The sequence below is a fragment of the Phyllobates terribilis genome, unplaced genomic scaffold (assembly GCF_046119375.1).
Source record: "Phyllobates terribilis strain yellow unplaced genomic scaffold, ASM4611937v1 Scaffold_13__5_contigs__length_258822181, whole genome shotgun sequence".
Lineage (NCBI taxonomy): Eukaryota > Metazoa > Chordata > Amphibia > Anura > Dendrobatidae > Phyllobates > Phyllobates terribilis.
In genome coordinates, this window is record NW_027362773.1 from 131012702 (window position 1) to 131029293 (window position 16592).

The 16592-nt window shown below is 47.0% G+C and overlaps 1 protein-coding gene across 2 annotated transcripts in view; it reads left to right on the forward strand.

The window, feature by feature from the left end:
• The window catches only part of CD151 (CD151 molecule (Raph blood group)), a 46322-nt gene extending 33862 nt beyond the window's left edge, over positions 1 to 12460 (forward strand). For both annotated transcript variants that reach the window (XM_073658679.1, XM_073658678.1), the window contains 4 exons: positions 7186 to 7290; positions 9298 to 9456; positions 9872 to 9958; positions 11896 to 12460. In XM_073658679.1, coding sequence (XP_073514780.1) covers positions 7186 to 7290; positions 9298 to 9456; positions 9872 to 9958; positions 11896 to 11955 — 411 coding nt within the window. In that variant the 3' untranslated portion in view covers positions 11956 to 12460. The remainder of the gene's footprint in view (positions 1 to 7185; positions 7291 to 9297; positions 9457 to 9871; positions 9959 to 11895) is intronic.
• Positions 12461 to 16592: the final 4132 nt, after the last annotated feature.

Below are 16592 nucleotides of genomic sequence, written 5' to 3' on the forward strand. Positions count from 1 at the left end.
CCTTCCTACATACCAGCTTCTCCCCATTCTGCCCCCCTCCTACATACCAGCTTCTCCCCATTCTGCCCCCCCCTCCTACTTACCAGCTTCTCCCCATTCTGCCCCCCCTCCTACATACCAGCTTCTCCCCACTCTGCCCCCCCTCCTACATACCAGCTTCTCCCCACTCTGCCCCCCCTCCTACATACCAGCTTCTCCCCATTCTGCCCCCCCTCCTACATACCAGCTTCTCCCCATTCTGCCCCCCCTCCTACATACCAGCTTCTCCCCACTCTGCCCCCCCTCCTACATACCAGCTTCTCCCCACTCTGCCCCCCCTCCTACATACCAGCTTCTCCCCATTCTGCCCCCCCTCCTACATACCAGCTTCTCCCCACTCTTCCCCCCCCCTTCCTACATACCAGCTTCTCCCCACTCTTCCCCCCCTTCCTACATACCAGCTTCTCCCCACTCTGCCCCCCCTCCTACATACCAGCTTCTCCCCACTCTGCCCCCCCCTCCTACATACCAGCTTCTCCCCACTCTGCCCCCCCCTTCCTACATACCAGCTTCTCCCCACTCTGCCCCCCCTTCCTACATACCAGCTTCTCCCCACTCTGCCCCCCCTTCCTACATATTAGCTTCTCCCCACTCTGTCCCCCCCCCTTCCTACATATTAGCTTCTCCCCACTCTGCCCCCCTCCTACATATTAGCTTCTCCCCACTCTGTCCCCCTTCCTACATACCAGCTTCTCCCCACTCTGCCCCCCCTCCTACATATTACTTCTCCCCACTCTGCCCCCCCTCCTACATACCAGCTTCTCCCCACTCTGCCCCCCCTTCCTACATACCAGCTTCTCCCCATCCTGTCCCCCCTTCCTACATACCAGTTTCTCCCCACTCTGCCCCCCCTTCCTACATACCAGCTTCTCTCCACTCTGCCCCCCCTCCTACATACCAGCTTCTCCCCCTCCTACATATTAGCTTCTCCCCACTCTGCCCCCCCTCCTACATACCAGCTTCTCCCCACTCTGCCCCCCCTTCCTACATACCAGCTTCTCCCCATTCTGCCCCCCCTCCTACATACCAGCTTCTCCCCATTCTGCCCCCCCTCCTACATACCAGCTTCTCCCCACTCTGCCCCCCCTCCTACATACCAGCTTCTCCCCATTCTGCCCCCCCTCCTACATACCAGCTTCTCCCCACTCTGCCCCCCCTCCTACATACCAGCTTCTCCCCACTCTGCCCCCCCTCCTACATACCAGCTTCTCCCCACTCTGCCCCCCCTCCTACATACCAGCTTCTCCCCACTCTGCCCCCCCTTCCTACATACCAGCTTCTCCCCACTCTGCCCCCCCTTCCTACATACCAGCTTCTCCCCACTCTGCCCCCCTCTTCCTACATACCAGCTTCTCCCCACTCTGCCCCCCCCTTCCTACATATTAGCTTCTCCCCACTCTGCCCCCTCCTACATATTAGCTTCTCCCCACTCTGCCCCCCTTCCTACATACCAGCTTCTCCCCACTCTGCCCCCCCTCCTACATATTAGCTTCTCCCCACTCTGCCCCCCTCCTACATACCAGCTTCTCCCCACTCTGCCCCCCCCTTCCTACATACCAGCTTCTCCCCGTTCTGCCCCCCCTTCCTACATACCAGCTTCTCCCCGTTCTGCCCCCCCTCCTAGATACCAGCTTCTCCCCACTCTGCCCCCCTCCTACATATCAGCTTCTCCCCACTCTGCCCCCCCTCCTACATACCAGCTTCTCCCCACTCTGCCCCCCCTCCTACATACCAGCTTCTCCCCACTCTGCCCCCCCTCCTACATACCAGCTTCTCCCCACTCTGCCCCCCCTCCTACATACCAGCTTCTCCCCACTCTGCCCCCCCCTCCTACATACCAGCTTCTCCCCACTCTGCCCCCCCTCCTACATACCAGCTTCTCCCCACCCTGTCCCCCTTCCTACATACCAGCTTCTCCCCACTCTGCCCCCCCCTCCTACATATCAGCTTCTCCCCACTCTGCCCCCCCTCCTACATACCAGCTTCTCCCCACTCTGCCCCCCCTTCCTACATACCAGCTTCTCCCCACTCTGCCCCCCCTTCCTACATACCAGCTTCTCCCCACTCTGCCCCCCCTCCTACATACCAGCTTCTCCCCACTCTGCCCCCCTCCTACATACCAGCTTCTCCCCACTCTGCCCCCCCTTCCTACATACCAGCTTCTCCCCACTCTGCCCCCCTTCCTACATACCAGCTTCTCCCCACTCTGCCCCCCCCCTACATACCAGCTTCTCCCCACTCTGCCCCCCCTCCTACATACCAGCTTCTCCCCACTCTGCCCCCCCCTCCTACATATTAGCTTCTCCCCACTCTGCCCCCCCTCCTACATACCAGCTTCTCCCCACTCTGCCCCCCCTCCTACATACCAGCTTCTCCCCACTCTGCCCCCCCTTCCTACATACCAGCTTCTCCCCATTCTGCCCCACCTTCCTACATACCAGCTTCTCCCCATTCTGCCCCCCCTCCTACATACCAGCTTCTCCCCACTCTGCCCCCCCTCCTCCATACCAGCTTCTCCCCACTCTGCCCCCCTCCTACATACCAGCTTCTCCCCACTCTGCCCCCCCTCCTACATATTAGCTTCTCCCCACTCTGCCCCCCCTCCTACATACCAGCTTCTCCCCACTCTGCCCCCCCTTCCTACATACCAGCTTCTCCCCATTCTGCCCCACCTTCCTACATACCAGCTTCTCCCCATTCTGCCCCCCCTCCTACATACCAGCTTCTCCCCACTCTGCCCCCCCCCTCCTACATACCAGCTTCTCCCCACTCTGCCCCCCCCCTCCTACATACCAGCTTCTCCCCACTCTGCCCCCCCCTCCTACATACCAGCTTCTCCCCACTCTGCCCCCCCCCTCCTACATACCAGCTTCTCCCCACTCTGCCCCCCCTTCCTACATACCAGCTTCTCCCCACTCTGCCCCCCCCTTCCTACATACCAGCTTCTCCCCACTCTGCCCCCCCCTTCCTACATATTAGCTTCTCCCCACTCTGCCCCCCCTTCCTACATATTAGCTTCTCCCCACTCTGCCCCCTCCTACATATTAGCTTCTCCCCTCCTCCATACCAGCTTCTCCCCACTCTGCCCCCCTCCTACATACCAGCTTCTCCCCACTCTGCCCCCCCTCCTACATATTAGCTTCTCCCCACTCTGCCCCCCCTCCTACATACCAGCTTCTCCCACTCTGCCCCCCTTCCTACATACCAGCTTCTCCCCATTCTGCCCCACCTTCCTACATACCAGCTTCTCCCCATTCTGCCCCCCCTCCTACATACCAGCTTCTCCCCACTCTGCCCCCCCCTCCTACATACCAGCTTCTCCCCACTCTGCCCCCCCCCTCCTACATACCAGCTTCTCCCCACTCTGCCCCCCCCTCCTACATACCAGCTTCTCCCCACTCTGCCCCCCCCTCCTACATACCAGCTTCTCCCCACTCTGCCCCCCCTTCCTACATACCAGCTTCTCCCCACTCTGCCCCCCCCTTCCTACATACCAGCTTCTCCCCACTCTGCCCCCCCTTCCTACATATTAGCTTCTCCCCACTCTGCCCCCCCCTTCCTACATATTAGCTTCTCCCCACTCTGCCCCCTCCTACATATTAGCTTCTCCCCACTCTGCCCCCCCTTCCTACATACCAGCTTCTCCCCACTCTGCCCCCCTCCTACATATTAGCTTCTCCCCTCCTACATACCAGCTTCTGCCCCCCCTTCCTACATACCAGCTTCTCCCCACCCTGTCCCCCCTTCCTACATACCAGCTTCTCCCCACTCTGCCCCCCTCCTACATACCAGCTTCTCCCCACTCTGCCCCCCCTTCCTACATACCAGCTTCTCCCCATTCTGCCCCCCTCCTACATACCAGCTTCTCCCCATTCTGCCCCCCCTCCTACATACCAGCTTCTCCCCATTCTGCCCCCCCTCCTACATACCAGCTTCTCCCCACTCTGCCCCCCCTCCTACATACCAGCTTCTCCCCACTCTGCCCCCCCTCCTACATATCAGCTTCTCCCCACTCTGCCCCCCCCTCCTACATACCAGCTTCTCCCCATTCTGCCCCCCCTCCTACATACCAGCTTCTCCCCCTTCTGCCCCCCCTCCTACATACCAGCTTCTCCCCATTCTGCCCCCCCTCCTACATACCAGCTTCTCCCCATTCTGCCCCCCCCTACATACCAGCTTCTCCCCACTCTGCCCCCCCCTACATACCAGCTTCTCCCCACTCTGCCCCCCCTCCTACATTCCAGCTTCTCCCCACTCTGCCCCCCCCTCCTACATACCAGCTTCTCCCCACTCTGCCCCCCCCTCCTACATACCAGCTTCTCCCCACTCTGCCCCCCCTCCTACATACCAGCTTCTCCCTATTCTGCCCCCCCTCCTACATACCAGCTTCTCCCCATTCTGCCCCCCCTACATACCAGCTTCTCCCCACTCTGCCCCCCCCTCCTACATACCAGCTTCTCCCCACTCTGCCCCCCCCTCCTACATACCAGCTTCTCTCCACTCTGCCCCCCCCTCCTACATACCAGCTTCTCTCCACTCTGCCCCCCCTCCTACATACCAGCTTCTCCCCCACTCTGCCCCCCTGCTACATACCAGCTTCTCCCCACTCTGCCCCCCCTCCTACATACCAGCTTCTCCCCACTCTGCCCCCCCCTCCTACATACCAGCTTCTCCCCATTCTGCCCCCCCTCCTACATACCAGCTTCTCCCCATTCTGCCCCCCCTCCTACATACCAGCTTCTCCCCATTCTGCCCCCCTCCTACATACCAGCTTCTCCCCATTCTGCCCCCCCCTACATACCAGCTTCTCCCCACTCTGCCCCCCCCTACATACCAGCTTCTCCCCACTCTGCCCCCCCTCCTACATTCCAGCTTCTCCCCACTCTGCCCCCCCCTCCTACATACCAGCTTCTCCCCACTCTGCCCCCCCCTCCTACATACCAGCTTCTCCCCACTCTGCCCCCCCTCCTACATACCAGCTTCTCCCCTATTCTGCCCCCCTCCTACATACCAGCTTCTCCCCATTCTGCCCCCCCTACATACCAGCTTCTCCCCACTCTGCCCCCCCTCCTACATACCAGCTTCTCCCCACTCTGCCCCCCCTCCTACATACCAGCTTCTCTCCACTCTGCCCCCCCCTCCTACATACCAGCTTCTCTCCACTCTGCCCCCCCTCCTACATACCAGCTTCTCCCCACTCTGCCCCCCCTGCTACATACCAGCTTCTCCCCACTCTGCCCCCCCTCCTACATACCAGCTTCTCCCCACTCTGCCCCCCCCTTCCTACATACCAGCTTCTCCCCACTCTGCCCCCCCCTTCCTACATACCAGCTTCTCCCCACTCTGCCCCCCCTTCCTACATACCAGCTTCTGCCCCCCCTTCCTACATACCAGCTTCTCCCCACTCTGCCCCCCTTCCTACATACCAGCTTCTCCCCACTCTGCCCCCCCTCCTACATATTAGCTTCTCCCCACTCTGCCCCCCCTCCTACATACCAGCTTCTCCCCACTCTGCCCCCCCTTCCTACATACCAGCTTCTCCCCATTCTGCCCCCCCCTTCCTACATACCAGCTTCTCCCCACTCTGCCCCCCCTTCCTACATACCAGCTTCTCCCCACTCTGCCCCCCCCCTCCTACATATCAGCTTCTCCCACTCTGCCCCCCCTCCTACATACCAGCTTCTCCCCACTCTGCCCCCCTTCCTACATACCAGCTTCTCCCCACTCTGCCCCCCCTTCCTACATACCAGCTTCTCCCCACTCTGCCCCCCCCTCCTACATACCAGCTTCTCCCCACTCTGCCCCCCCCTCCTACATACCAGCTTCTCCCCACTCTGCCCCCCCTCCTACATACCAGCTTCTCCCCTCTCTGCCCCCCCCCTCCTACATACCAGCTTCTCCCCACTCTGCCCCCCCTCCTACACATCAGCTTCTCCCCACTCTGCCCCCCCCTCCTACATATCAGCTTCTCCCCACTCTGCCCCCCCCTGCATGCTGCTCATGTGTGCGCTCACTGTATATACTCGTGTGTAACTCTTGCTCTGTCCCTGTCTCTCCCTCCATGCCGCAGTGTGCTCCGTTCTGCTTACAGGTAACAATTGTACTTTCTTCAATGGCTGCAGGGCATTCAAACTTTAAATAGTGAAAAATAACACTTTCTAAATCATATTTTAGTAGAAGCCTTGAGAAAGGCACAAAATGATCTGTCATCTACTTTACTAACGAAAACTAATTAGTTTTAAAGTAAATGGGAGTCCATCAGCAGATTTCTCCGATTAAACTGATGACGGCACCAGAAATCTGCTGATATGTTACAGTGAATGGCCTTTAATATGGGACAGATGTATGTTCAGTGTCCCTGCAGCTAAAATACTAGTCAATTAGAATAATATAGAGGAATGCAGAAATGTGGCTCAGATATCAGAAAGTCATGTGCTATCGCACACATTGGAGGGATCTTTCCCTGATAAGAATAGTTCTTCCTATGAGAATTATTTCATAAGGCATGCAAGGTAATAGAGGCGCGATATTTCCTAATAATCTGTCAGAATCTTGAAGTGTTCAAGCCGATCTGTCACCAGAGTTCACAGTACAAAGTGCAGACATTATTAAATAGATCTTATACCTAATGAGGCTGAAGTACTTACTTTGAAAATATTTTTTAAGCGTCAGAATGGCTGTATAATACTTTTATCAAAGTTTTACTCACTCTCCGCCAGCCTAGCCTAATTAACAGCTCCTCAATGTCCCTCCTCCTTGCTGACATCTCACACTACTCAGTACAAGCTGCAGACATCAGGCTGGTTGAGTGGAGACTGAAAACACATGGACTCTTAAAATGCTCATCTTAATATCAGTAATATACAGTTTTACTGAGTTGGATTTCCAAAGTAAATACACTAGTGTCATCCAGTCCAAGAGATCTATTAAATAATATATATATATATATATATATATATATATTGTATCATGAAATCTGACAACAGATCTGCATTGATCTCATAGACTCACTGATTTATTATTTCTGATCCTAAAATGGATGTAAGTGTACAATCTCAATATCCCAAGACCCTTGCGCAGACTGTTCCTTTAGGTAAAGTTACAGTGACGTTAGTAGTAAGAAGTAAAGTTTTCTGGTCTCTGCAGCTGAATGATGAACTGAAGCAAAGCCTGAAAAACACAATGACCAAGAACTATAAGAAGGCCGGAGAGGACAAGGTGACCAATGCCGTGGACAAGCTGCAGCAGGAGGTGAGACGTCTTGTACTCTCCAGACATTGACTTTCACTAATTTTATAATTTAATAAAAAAAAGCTGAAAATTTTTATTTTTCTGGTTTTATAAGGAAATTAGTGTAAATTTAAATTAAATTAAAGTAAATATTTTGAAAATTGTGCCAAAATAAAATAGCCTTACTCTCTGCTTCCATTCATTGACTATTTTCACACACCTTTTTTTTTTTCTGCAGCCAAAACCTGCTCTTTCGGCATTAAAAACACTGCATGTCAACATGCCCATTTTGCGTCATTTGCCATTTTTTGGATGCAGATTACATGTTTAATAAAGTTAGATTTATTCGCCAGAAACGCCACAAAAAAAGTTTGTTGCGTTTTTGGGGTTTTTTTGCAGCGTTTTTACACTTTTTCATTACTTTTATATGGTTGAAAAACGCTGCAGTTTTCAAATTCAGTCAGGGAAAAAAAAGCATGCGCATGAGATTTCTGAAGTGACATAGCTTTTTCTGGAACTGTATAAAACTACTTTTAATTTGCAGAAAATAAAGGAAAAAAAAAATGCTGCATGGCTTTAAACGCTTTTCTAAAACTGCTGCTCACAGTATAGCAGGCTTGTTGCAAAAAAAAAAGTGTTATGCACTCAGCAAGCCATTCTCCTAGCAGGACATGTTTAACACAGGTTTTATCCACTCCGCTTCCCAAAAAAATAAAAATAATAATGAAAGCAAGCATAAATACAATATGAATATATAAAAAAGTATGTGATATATTTGTATACTATATTATAATAATTTTTATCAATATAGCGTCAACATATTCCACAGCATTTTACAATTAAAACTTTAAAAAAGGTCATCAAATACCTTCTTTAGGGCTCTTTCACACGTCTGTGTTTCCGATATGTGTGGTGACAGTTTCCACATGTACCGGAGACACTGATACACGCAGACCCATTCAAATGAATGAGTCTGCACATGTCAGTGTGTTTCCACGTACCCTGTGTCCCACACGCTGACATGTCCGTTTTTGGCCGGCAGCACGGATCGCACGGACCCATTCAAGTCAATGGGTCCATGTAAACACGTGCCGCACACTGATGCCACCTGTGTGACATGTGGCGGCGCCTGGAAATCAGCGGTACAATTAACGTTGTTCCCAAGCGCCGGGTGCTGAACGCTGCCCTCATCATTGTTCCCTGCCGGTGCCGCGATCAGGACCAGCTGGGGTTAATGATGAGGGTAATAGTATTCTGCTCCCGCATTGTCCACCTGTAAAAATAATAAAATAAAAAAAAATCCATATACTCACCTGTCCTAAGTGTCCCCCCCTGTAATCCATGCGATCGCTCAGCAGAGAAGCCAGAGAATGACTCCTGCAGCGAGCGGCCCTGGAGCTGCGCTCAGTGAGTGACAAGACACCGCTAGCTGAGCGCAGCTCTGGGGCTCACTTGCTGCAGAAGTCATTCTCCTCGGCTCCTCTGCTGAGCGGTCGCATGGATTACAGCGGGGGACACTTAGGAAAGGTGAGTATATGGATTTTTTTATTTTATTTTTACAGGTGGACACTGCGGGAGAGGAGTACAATTCTCAACATTATCCCTTGCTGTTGCTGATCCCAGCGCCGGCAGGGGACAATGATGAGGGAGCGTTCAGCACCCGGCACTTGGGAACAGCGCTAACTGTACCTCCCAAACACTGGTACGTGTGCTCCTGATGCAGCACACTGTTGCCACACAAGTGCACACGGACACATCTCCGGTATGGATATCCGGATGTGTGAAACCGGTCTTAGGGTAATATATTTTTTCCATTTCTGACGCTCATCTGTCAGTGCCAGAGCTATGTACAATCCTTTTAAGCTTTAGTTCTAAAATAAAATAAAAATCTCCTTTATTTGGTCTCGAGTCCTGTACGTTTTCCAGTTTCCGCCCGGTCTTCAGAACATGCCCCCATTCTGTCCATTGTTTGGCTTTCCTTTGTTTTTTTTCCACATTGTTCCTGACTTGTTCTTTTCTCTCCTTTAGTTTAAGTGTTGTGGCAGTAATAATTCCCAGGATTGGAAAGAAAGTGTCTGGATACAGTCTCCAGAATCTGAGGGGCGTCTGGTTCCAGACAGCTGCTGTAAGACGGTTACCCCCAGATGCGGGGTCCGAGAACATCCCTCAAACATCTACAGGGTCGAGGTGAGGAACCATTTCTTTCACTGACGGCTGTTACACTTGGGATTAAAAATATTATAGAACAATAAGGGCAACGTTAAAAAGCCCAAGGATATAATGTGGTCACTAGATTCCTTGATAGGGCGTTGATCCAGGGAGCTAGTCTGATTGTTGTATGGAGTCGGGAAGGAATTTTTTTCCCCAAAGTGGAGCTTAGTGTTTGCCACATGTTTTTTTTTTTTTTGCCTTCCTCTGGATCAACATGTTAGACTATGGGTTGAACTAGATGGACTTAGTTTTTAAGGTTGAATGAAGACTATGTTACTATGTTATGTGTTTGCAGTAATATTAGAATAACTAGTGGGATGAGCCGATGACTTTTCTTACTTCCAGCAGGGAAATGGATGGATAAATTTGCCTTTTCTCCTCTTCTTCACAGGGTGGCTGCATCACCAAACTGGAAAACTTCATCCGATCTCATCTGCTTATTATCGGAGCGGTGGGCATAGGCATTGGCTTTGTACAGGTGACTTGTCTCTTTTTATAATGAATGTAAACTGAATAATGGGATTGCCCCAACTTCTTCTTCAGAAGCACACCGCTCCCCTGCCTTCCATCTTCCTGCTTGCCGGGGAGAGGTGTGCTCCTGCTTGATTGACAGTTCTGGCCATGGCATTGTTGTGCTGTCGGCCCTATCTGTGTGAACCCTGATTCTGTGTGAACCCTGATTCTGTGTGAACCCTGATTCTGTGTGAACCCTGATTCTGTGTGAACCCTGATTCTGTGTGAACCCTGATTCTGCAAGCAGAGTCTGCTTTGTCTCTGCAGCATCGGAGAAGCACAGTTGCACTGACTATGTAGCCAGCATCAGAGCAGCGCTTACAAGCTCTATTCCAAAGAGTGCTTACCTCTGGTAGAATGTAAAGGTGGCCGGTAACCTCGACAACTAGCAGTAAACCATAGAATTCCAAATCCCTCCAGTCTTGAGGATAGAGAGGATTTTTAATAACAAGTAAATTGTAAAGTAGCTTCTTTTTACATGCACTCTGCAATCTTAACCATTTATTAATGGTAAGGATGACACTTTAATGTGCATTTAGATACTTCTTTTTCTTAATTTACTGTCAAAAATTTGATATTGGTAGAGGGAAAAAAAAAGCAGACCTGCAACACCGGCAACCCAAACCCACCTCTGTAGTGTCACCTGCTAGGGTGCTCATATATTGGGTTAGACTTTTTACAATTTCAATGATGCAAGATTTGTGGGTTTTGGCTTCAATACACACACTTCATATATAAATACACACCACAAAAACATAAGATATAGATATGGTAGGATTCTGGGCAGGAACCCCGTATGATAAAGCCTAATAACACCCCTGACCACTATTACTATTCGCCTATAGATCATTTGTCCATCGAAGCTGTCGGATTAGCTCACTTTAATCCAGTTAGTGTTTTTTTTATGTCAATGGATTCCACTTAAAACCTCGTTCTACTCAAAACCTGAAATAATCAGGTGCAAAGTAAGGCTTCATTCAGATGTCTGTATCACACATACATGTAGTATTAGGTTTTTTTTCATGGTACAGCATGTACCCATTGTAATGTATGGTGCTGTTCACATGTCTGTCTTTTTCATGGACTGTATATCCTTGCAAAACACATGGAGACATGTGCATTTTTTTTTTTTCGGCAACACATGAAAAGGACCAATACAAGTTTATGGGTCAGTGAAAAACCTGTACAGCACAACATCCATGAAAACCACTGATGGTAAAAATGGACACACGGATGGTATTGGGCTTGCTGAGACATTACTTATCACTGGAAGGCGCACTTACCGATATGTTGTGCAACTTCCGAGAGGAACTGTGCGCCGATCCTATTAATTAGAGTAGGACCCAATGAAATTCTCATGGCTTGTTGGGACAATTCTCTCCTGTAGTCCTTTCCATTAGAAAGGATTTAAATACTAATCGAATAATGTGCATATATTATCTTGATATCCACGTTTCATGGTTTGAGCACCGACCATGATTTCTGGGCTGGGCGCAGGTCTCCTGACCCGAAATCTATCTAATTCGGATACCAAGTGTCTTGGCCATTCTGGGAAATCGTGATCTCATCCCCTCTCACGCCCTCATCATCTCCCGCCTCGACTACTGTAACCTCCTGCTCTGTGGCTTCCCTTCTACCACCCTCGCACCCCTCCCAATCTATCCTAAACGCTGTTGCCCAACTAATCCACCTGTCCCCCCGCTTTTCCTCAGCCTCTCCCCTCTGTCAATCCCTTCACTGGCTCCCTATTACTCAGAGACTCAAATTCAAAACCCTAACCAAGGCATACAAAGTCTAATTTCAGCCTCCGGCACACGCCGATCACCACACATGATGTTGTATCTAATGGCTGTGGAGCAGCCCCTTGTAACATGGCTTCTTCTGTCTTTCTTAACTCCTTAGGTATTTGGAATGATTTTCACCTGTTGTCTGTACAAGAGCCTGAAGTCTGAGCCCTACTAGGATCTACTGTATCTCTGAGGACTTCTAATATTAACCCCTCACATCCTGCTGACCTAAGAAACTGCTTGTGCAGCAGAAGCTCCTGACATCAGCTGCTCACAACCACCTAGGACGCCCGGCTGCCGAGCTGCCACCCATTTATGTGTACTGCCATCATCCTTATGGTAACTTGTGCCAAGGTCATGCATGAAGCATAGTTTCTCATGGACCGGTTCTTATTCTCATGTGCCTAATGCCTTTGATTGTTCCTGCTGCTCACCCTCATATCTAAGAGGAGTCGAATGCACTATTCGGGAACACCGTCATTGCCTTAACTCCAAGCCAAATATCAGTCCGTGAAGATGGTCCGTGTCCGTCATTGTCAGCAGGAATTGTACTCCACCCAAACATCACCATTCTACATCCCTAAGTAATAGGCGTATGTTTTAATTTTTTTTAACCAGTATATAAAATGTATCACGAGTGGTACAGATTAAAGGGACAGTAAGCTCGATTTATCAAAAAAGACATTCTGCAGGTAAAACAGTAATGCGATGCCTCCTTGTCCTTTGGTTGCATAACATTCACACTTTTTTTTTATGCAGATTTTTAAATGTCCCCTCAATCGCTCCAGTAAGCGACAGGTCACTGATCTTAGTGATTTTGGTGGCATTAATAACTGAGGAATTAGCCCCATTTAAACTAGATGGACTTGTTGGGTTTTTGTTTTTTTTCTTGTGTCCTTTTTATTAATGTCTTGTGCTCTTCAGTGTCATTGACGCTGAACATGTCCTATCTATGTATCTGGTTATTGAGCTGTATAGTGATATTTTTTTTAGACGGAAAATATTCCGTATAAAATTTATTTAAAAAAATGGTTTTTTTTTATATATATATATATATATATATATATATATATATATATATATATATATATATATATATATATATATATATATATATATATATATATATATATATTATTTTAATTGTAGTAAAATATATTAGAAAAAACAATATTATGAAAAAATATATAAATATATATTTTAATGGTCTTTTATAACATATTTTATTACAATTAAAAAATATACATATTTTTTCTAATTTAAATGTTAATATTAAAAAAAATATAGAATTAAAATATAACAAATTTAATTATATATTTTATCATTTAAATTAGAAAAAAATATAATGTATATTTTTTTAATTGTAATAAAATATATATTTTTTCATAATAAGTTTTTATATTTTAATTGTTTTTTTAATTTTTACAATTAAAATATATTATAAAAAATACATATTTTTCTAATTTAAATTTTAAAATATATTACAAATATAGAATTAAAATATACATTATAAAATTGTTTTTAATATTTATATTGTAATAAAAAATATTAATTTTATTTTTAAAATGTTATACGGAATATTTTCCTTCTAAAAAATATCACTACACTGCTCAATACATTATACATAACTTACTTTTTTTCCCTATACTCTTTCTGAAGTTATGAGAGTTACATCACTGAATGATTGACAACCAATCATGTGTATAATCCTACCCCAATAATTCTCCAGTTACTGAGCGAGACCACCCTCCAGCCCCATAAACCCGAGCATGGATTTAAATGAGTAATTGACAAGTTGTATTATATTGTTCCCATATATCCGCCTCCTCCGCTCCGGCTGCTCCATAACCTGACCGATCCGCTGTGATGGATTTGTGATGTGTAGCCACGACAAGCCTGGAAAAGAGAATCAGAGCGGTCTGAATCTATTGTGATCCTTAAAATTGAATCCAATGAGTTTCCTAATCTAAGGGGGATTGTCAAACAGTAAAAAAAAACTTAGGTAAGGATTGATTAAAAAAATACTTTTACTGTCGAACGATTCTTAAGTTATAGAATAAAGATGGAGACTAATATATAAAGGTAATGTGCGAGCTTGGGCGCCAGATCTTTCATCTTCTCTTTAATATAAAATTCTTTAAATGTCACTGACAGTAAAACAGAGTTTCTGGCAGCAGGAATAAAAGCCTTTGCCAAGTAATTAACTTCTTTTGGCCATGTGCACCATGCGCTTTTTCAAGCATTGATTCTGGCGTGCGAGGAAGAAAACATTCATTGCTGCTGTACTAACAGATTATCATTAGGATTTGCCCCGCCATTGTCCCACGGCTGCCACCGCCAGCGTAAAACCAAATGTGCTGCACCCGCTACTAAGCAGACACAATACATATATACATGTGCGGCACCAGAGCTTACATAAACTCCTGGGCGTAGGATGGCACAGTTACAAGATATTCAATAAAGCTGGCACCATACATATTTATACACAGCCGCATCTTAAAGGGAATCTGTCAGCAGGATTTCACCCCCCTAACTATTTATGTGCATGTACTTCTTTCAAAGACAAGTCCAGAAATACCTTTTATATGGCCAGTCCATTCCTCCATTACTGAGAAATCCGCAAATTGGGATGTAGATCTGAAGTCTCTGTCACTCCAGCTCTATTCCCCGCCCAGCGTCACCTCCTCCTCCTCCTGCTGCTTGATTGACAGCAGCTATGCTGTGTGACTCTATAGTCACAATAGTATAGTCCTATAGTAAAGGAGTCGTTCGTCCGGCAAGAGGAGCCAGCGCTGGGCTGGGAATAGAGCTGGAGTGACCAAGGCTTCAGATCTACCATAGTCCTTCAGCCTCATTTGCATATCAAAAATGCTGATTTCTCAGTAATGGAGGAACGGACTGTCTATGTAAAGGATGCGCCGATGTTAATCTAGTGGGTATGGACACATTCAGTAGCATATTTAAATCCAGGTGCCATTGTACTATATCGCCCTTTCCATTTTCTCATGTTTCTATGTCATTAGATCTTTTTGGTATTACCTTCGTCATTCCTGTCTGTGGACATTAAAGGGGTGTCTGAGAATGGAAAAATTGCTACTCTTGTCTGTATCTGGATTTTTTTTTTTGTCACCTTTCTTTTTAGAAAGTTGCAATTGATGAATCGGCTGAAATCAATTGGGAAGACCTCGAAAAAAAAAAAAATAAATAAAGTAAAATTTTTAAAAACAAGTGCAAATTGAAAGAATAGGCGCAAATGAAAAACACCAGAAAAAAAGTCGTCATATTTAATTACCAATGATGGAGATAAAAAATTCTAGCCCTGACTGTATGCATCTTGCCATCCTTATACCATACCATGCCTATATATTTATTCTGCAGGTGGGAAGGAATATAATGTGTTATATGCTATCAAATATTAAAGCAGCCCGATCAAGGCCTCAATCCCAAGTGTCCTTTCCGCAAGTTTCCTACTTTACCAGGTCTCTTATCTTGGGTGGGCCGTGAATTGCCAGGTTGAACTGCAATACCAGTCTCAGCCCATTCAAAAGAGTGGCGCTATTTCTGGCCAATTATTCCAATGTCATTGATTCCACTCTAACAGCCCACCAATAAAGTAGACGACATGAACGGAGAAGCGAGCGTCCTGTACACATCGGGGCCTGCTGCCTATAATAACATGTATATAATAGGACTTCTTACTACTGAAACAACTACTGAACTCATCAGCATTTTTAGCCTTGAAGTTGAATTGAACGCTTTCATATATATCGGCTCTTTATTAATATCATATAAGGTGTATATTACAAGTCATGTTTTTCTTTTGGACCTGTACAGATTGTTTTTTTTTACCTAGATGTGAATGTTGTCGCTAAACTGACTTCCAAATAGTGTTTTTGTACTTGAGTATATTAATAGGCTCATCTGCTTTTTTTTTATATAATTTTATACAATTCAAATCCCGACTGAAGGGGGCAGCACTTACAACCAAGGCTGCTCATACTAAAAGCTGGCCATAAACATTAGATTTGATATCTGGTCATTTTACAGTGTTAGGCAAACATTAAAGGGGTTTTTCGGTTTCTGAAAACCACAGTGCCGCAACTGCAGTTTGTTTAAAAATATGTGCTTTCATCACCCTCCTGGGTCCACTGCTCCCAGTGCCTGTTATTTAAAATTCTCATTAACATAACTGGTACAGATTTTTAGCACACACATTCGCGTGGAAAATACACACTGTGTGCACTTACCCTAAGGCTACACGTCACCTATGGCCACGACCAAGATTAATTCGGTGCTGCTACATCTGCGCAGCATAATTCAAGTAAATGGGGTGGCCCTGCAGCCTTGAGAGTACTGCAATTACGACAAACAAGATGGAAGTCCAACCTCCCATTTTTCTTTTTTTGGGGAGTTGCTTGTAAACAGTATGACCCCCATTTACTTGGATTGTGCTGCAATATAGCAGTGCAGCTGAGCGAACTTTGGCTGTGCAACAGATGTTGCGGCCAGGAGGCCCCAGCTGAAAGGTGAGAAAGGACTGGTTGGGACTTTTGGATGGGGCTGCACCACCAACACCTTTATCTAAAAGAATGAGAAGATTATTCCAGCTGTAACAGGAACATTTCACCATATTATTTTGTTTTAATGAAAAGGTTTTTGTTATTTACTGTGCAAAAGATTGTCTGATACTCTGTAGCTCCTTATATACTATGCATTCACTATAATCTGGGTAATATGTAATGTAGTTATATCATGTAAGCACTGTATGTTCCTATTTAACATCACTGTGTATATATGTCATATGCCGCTTTT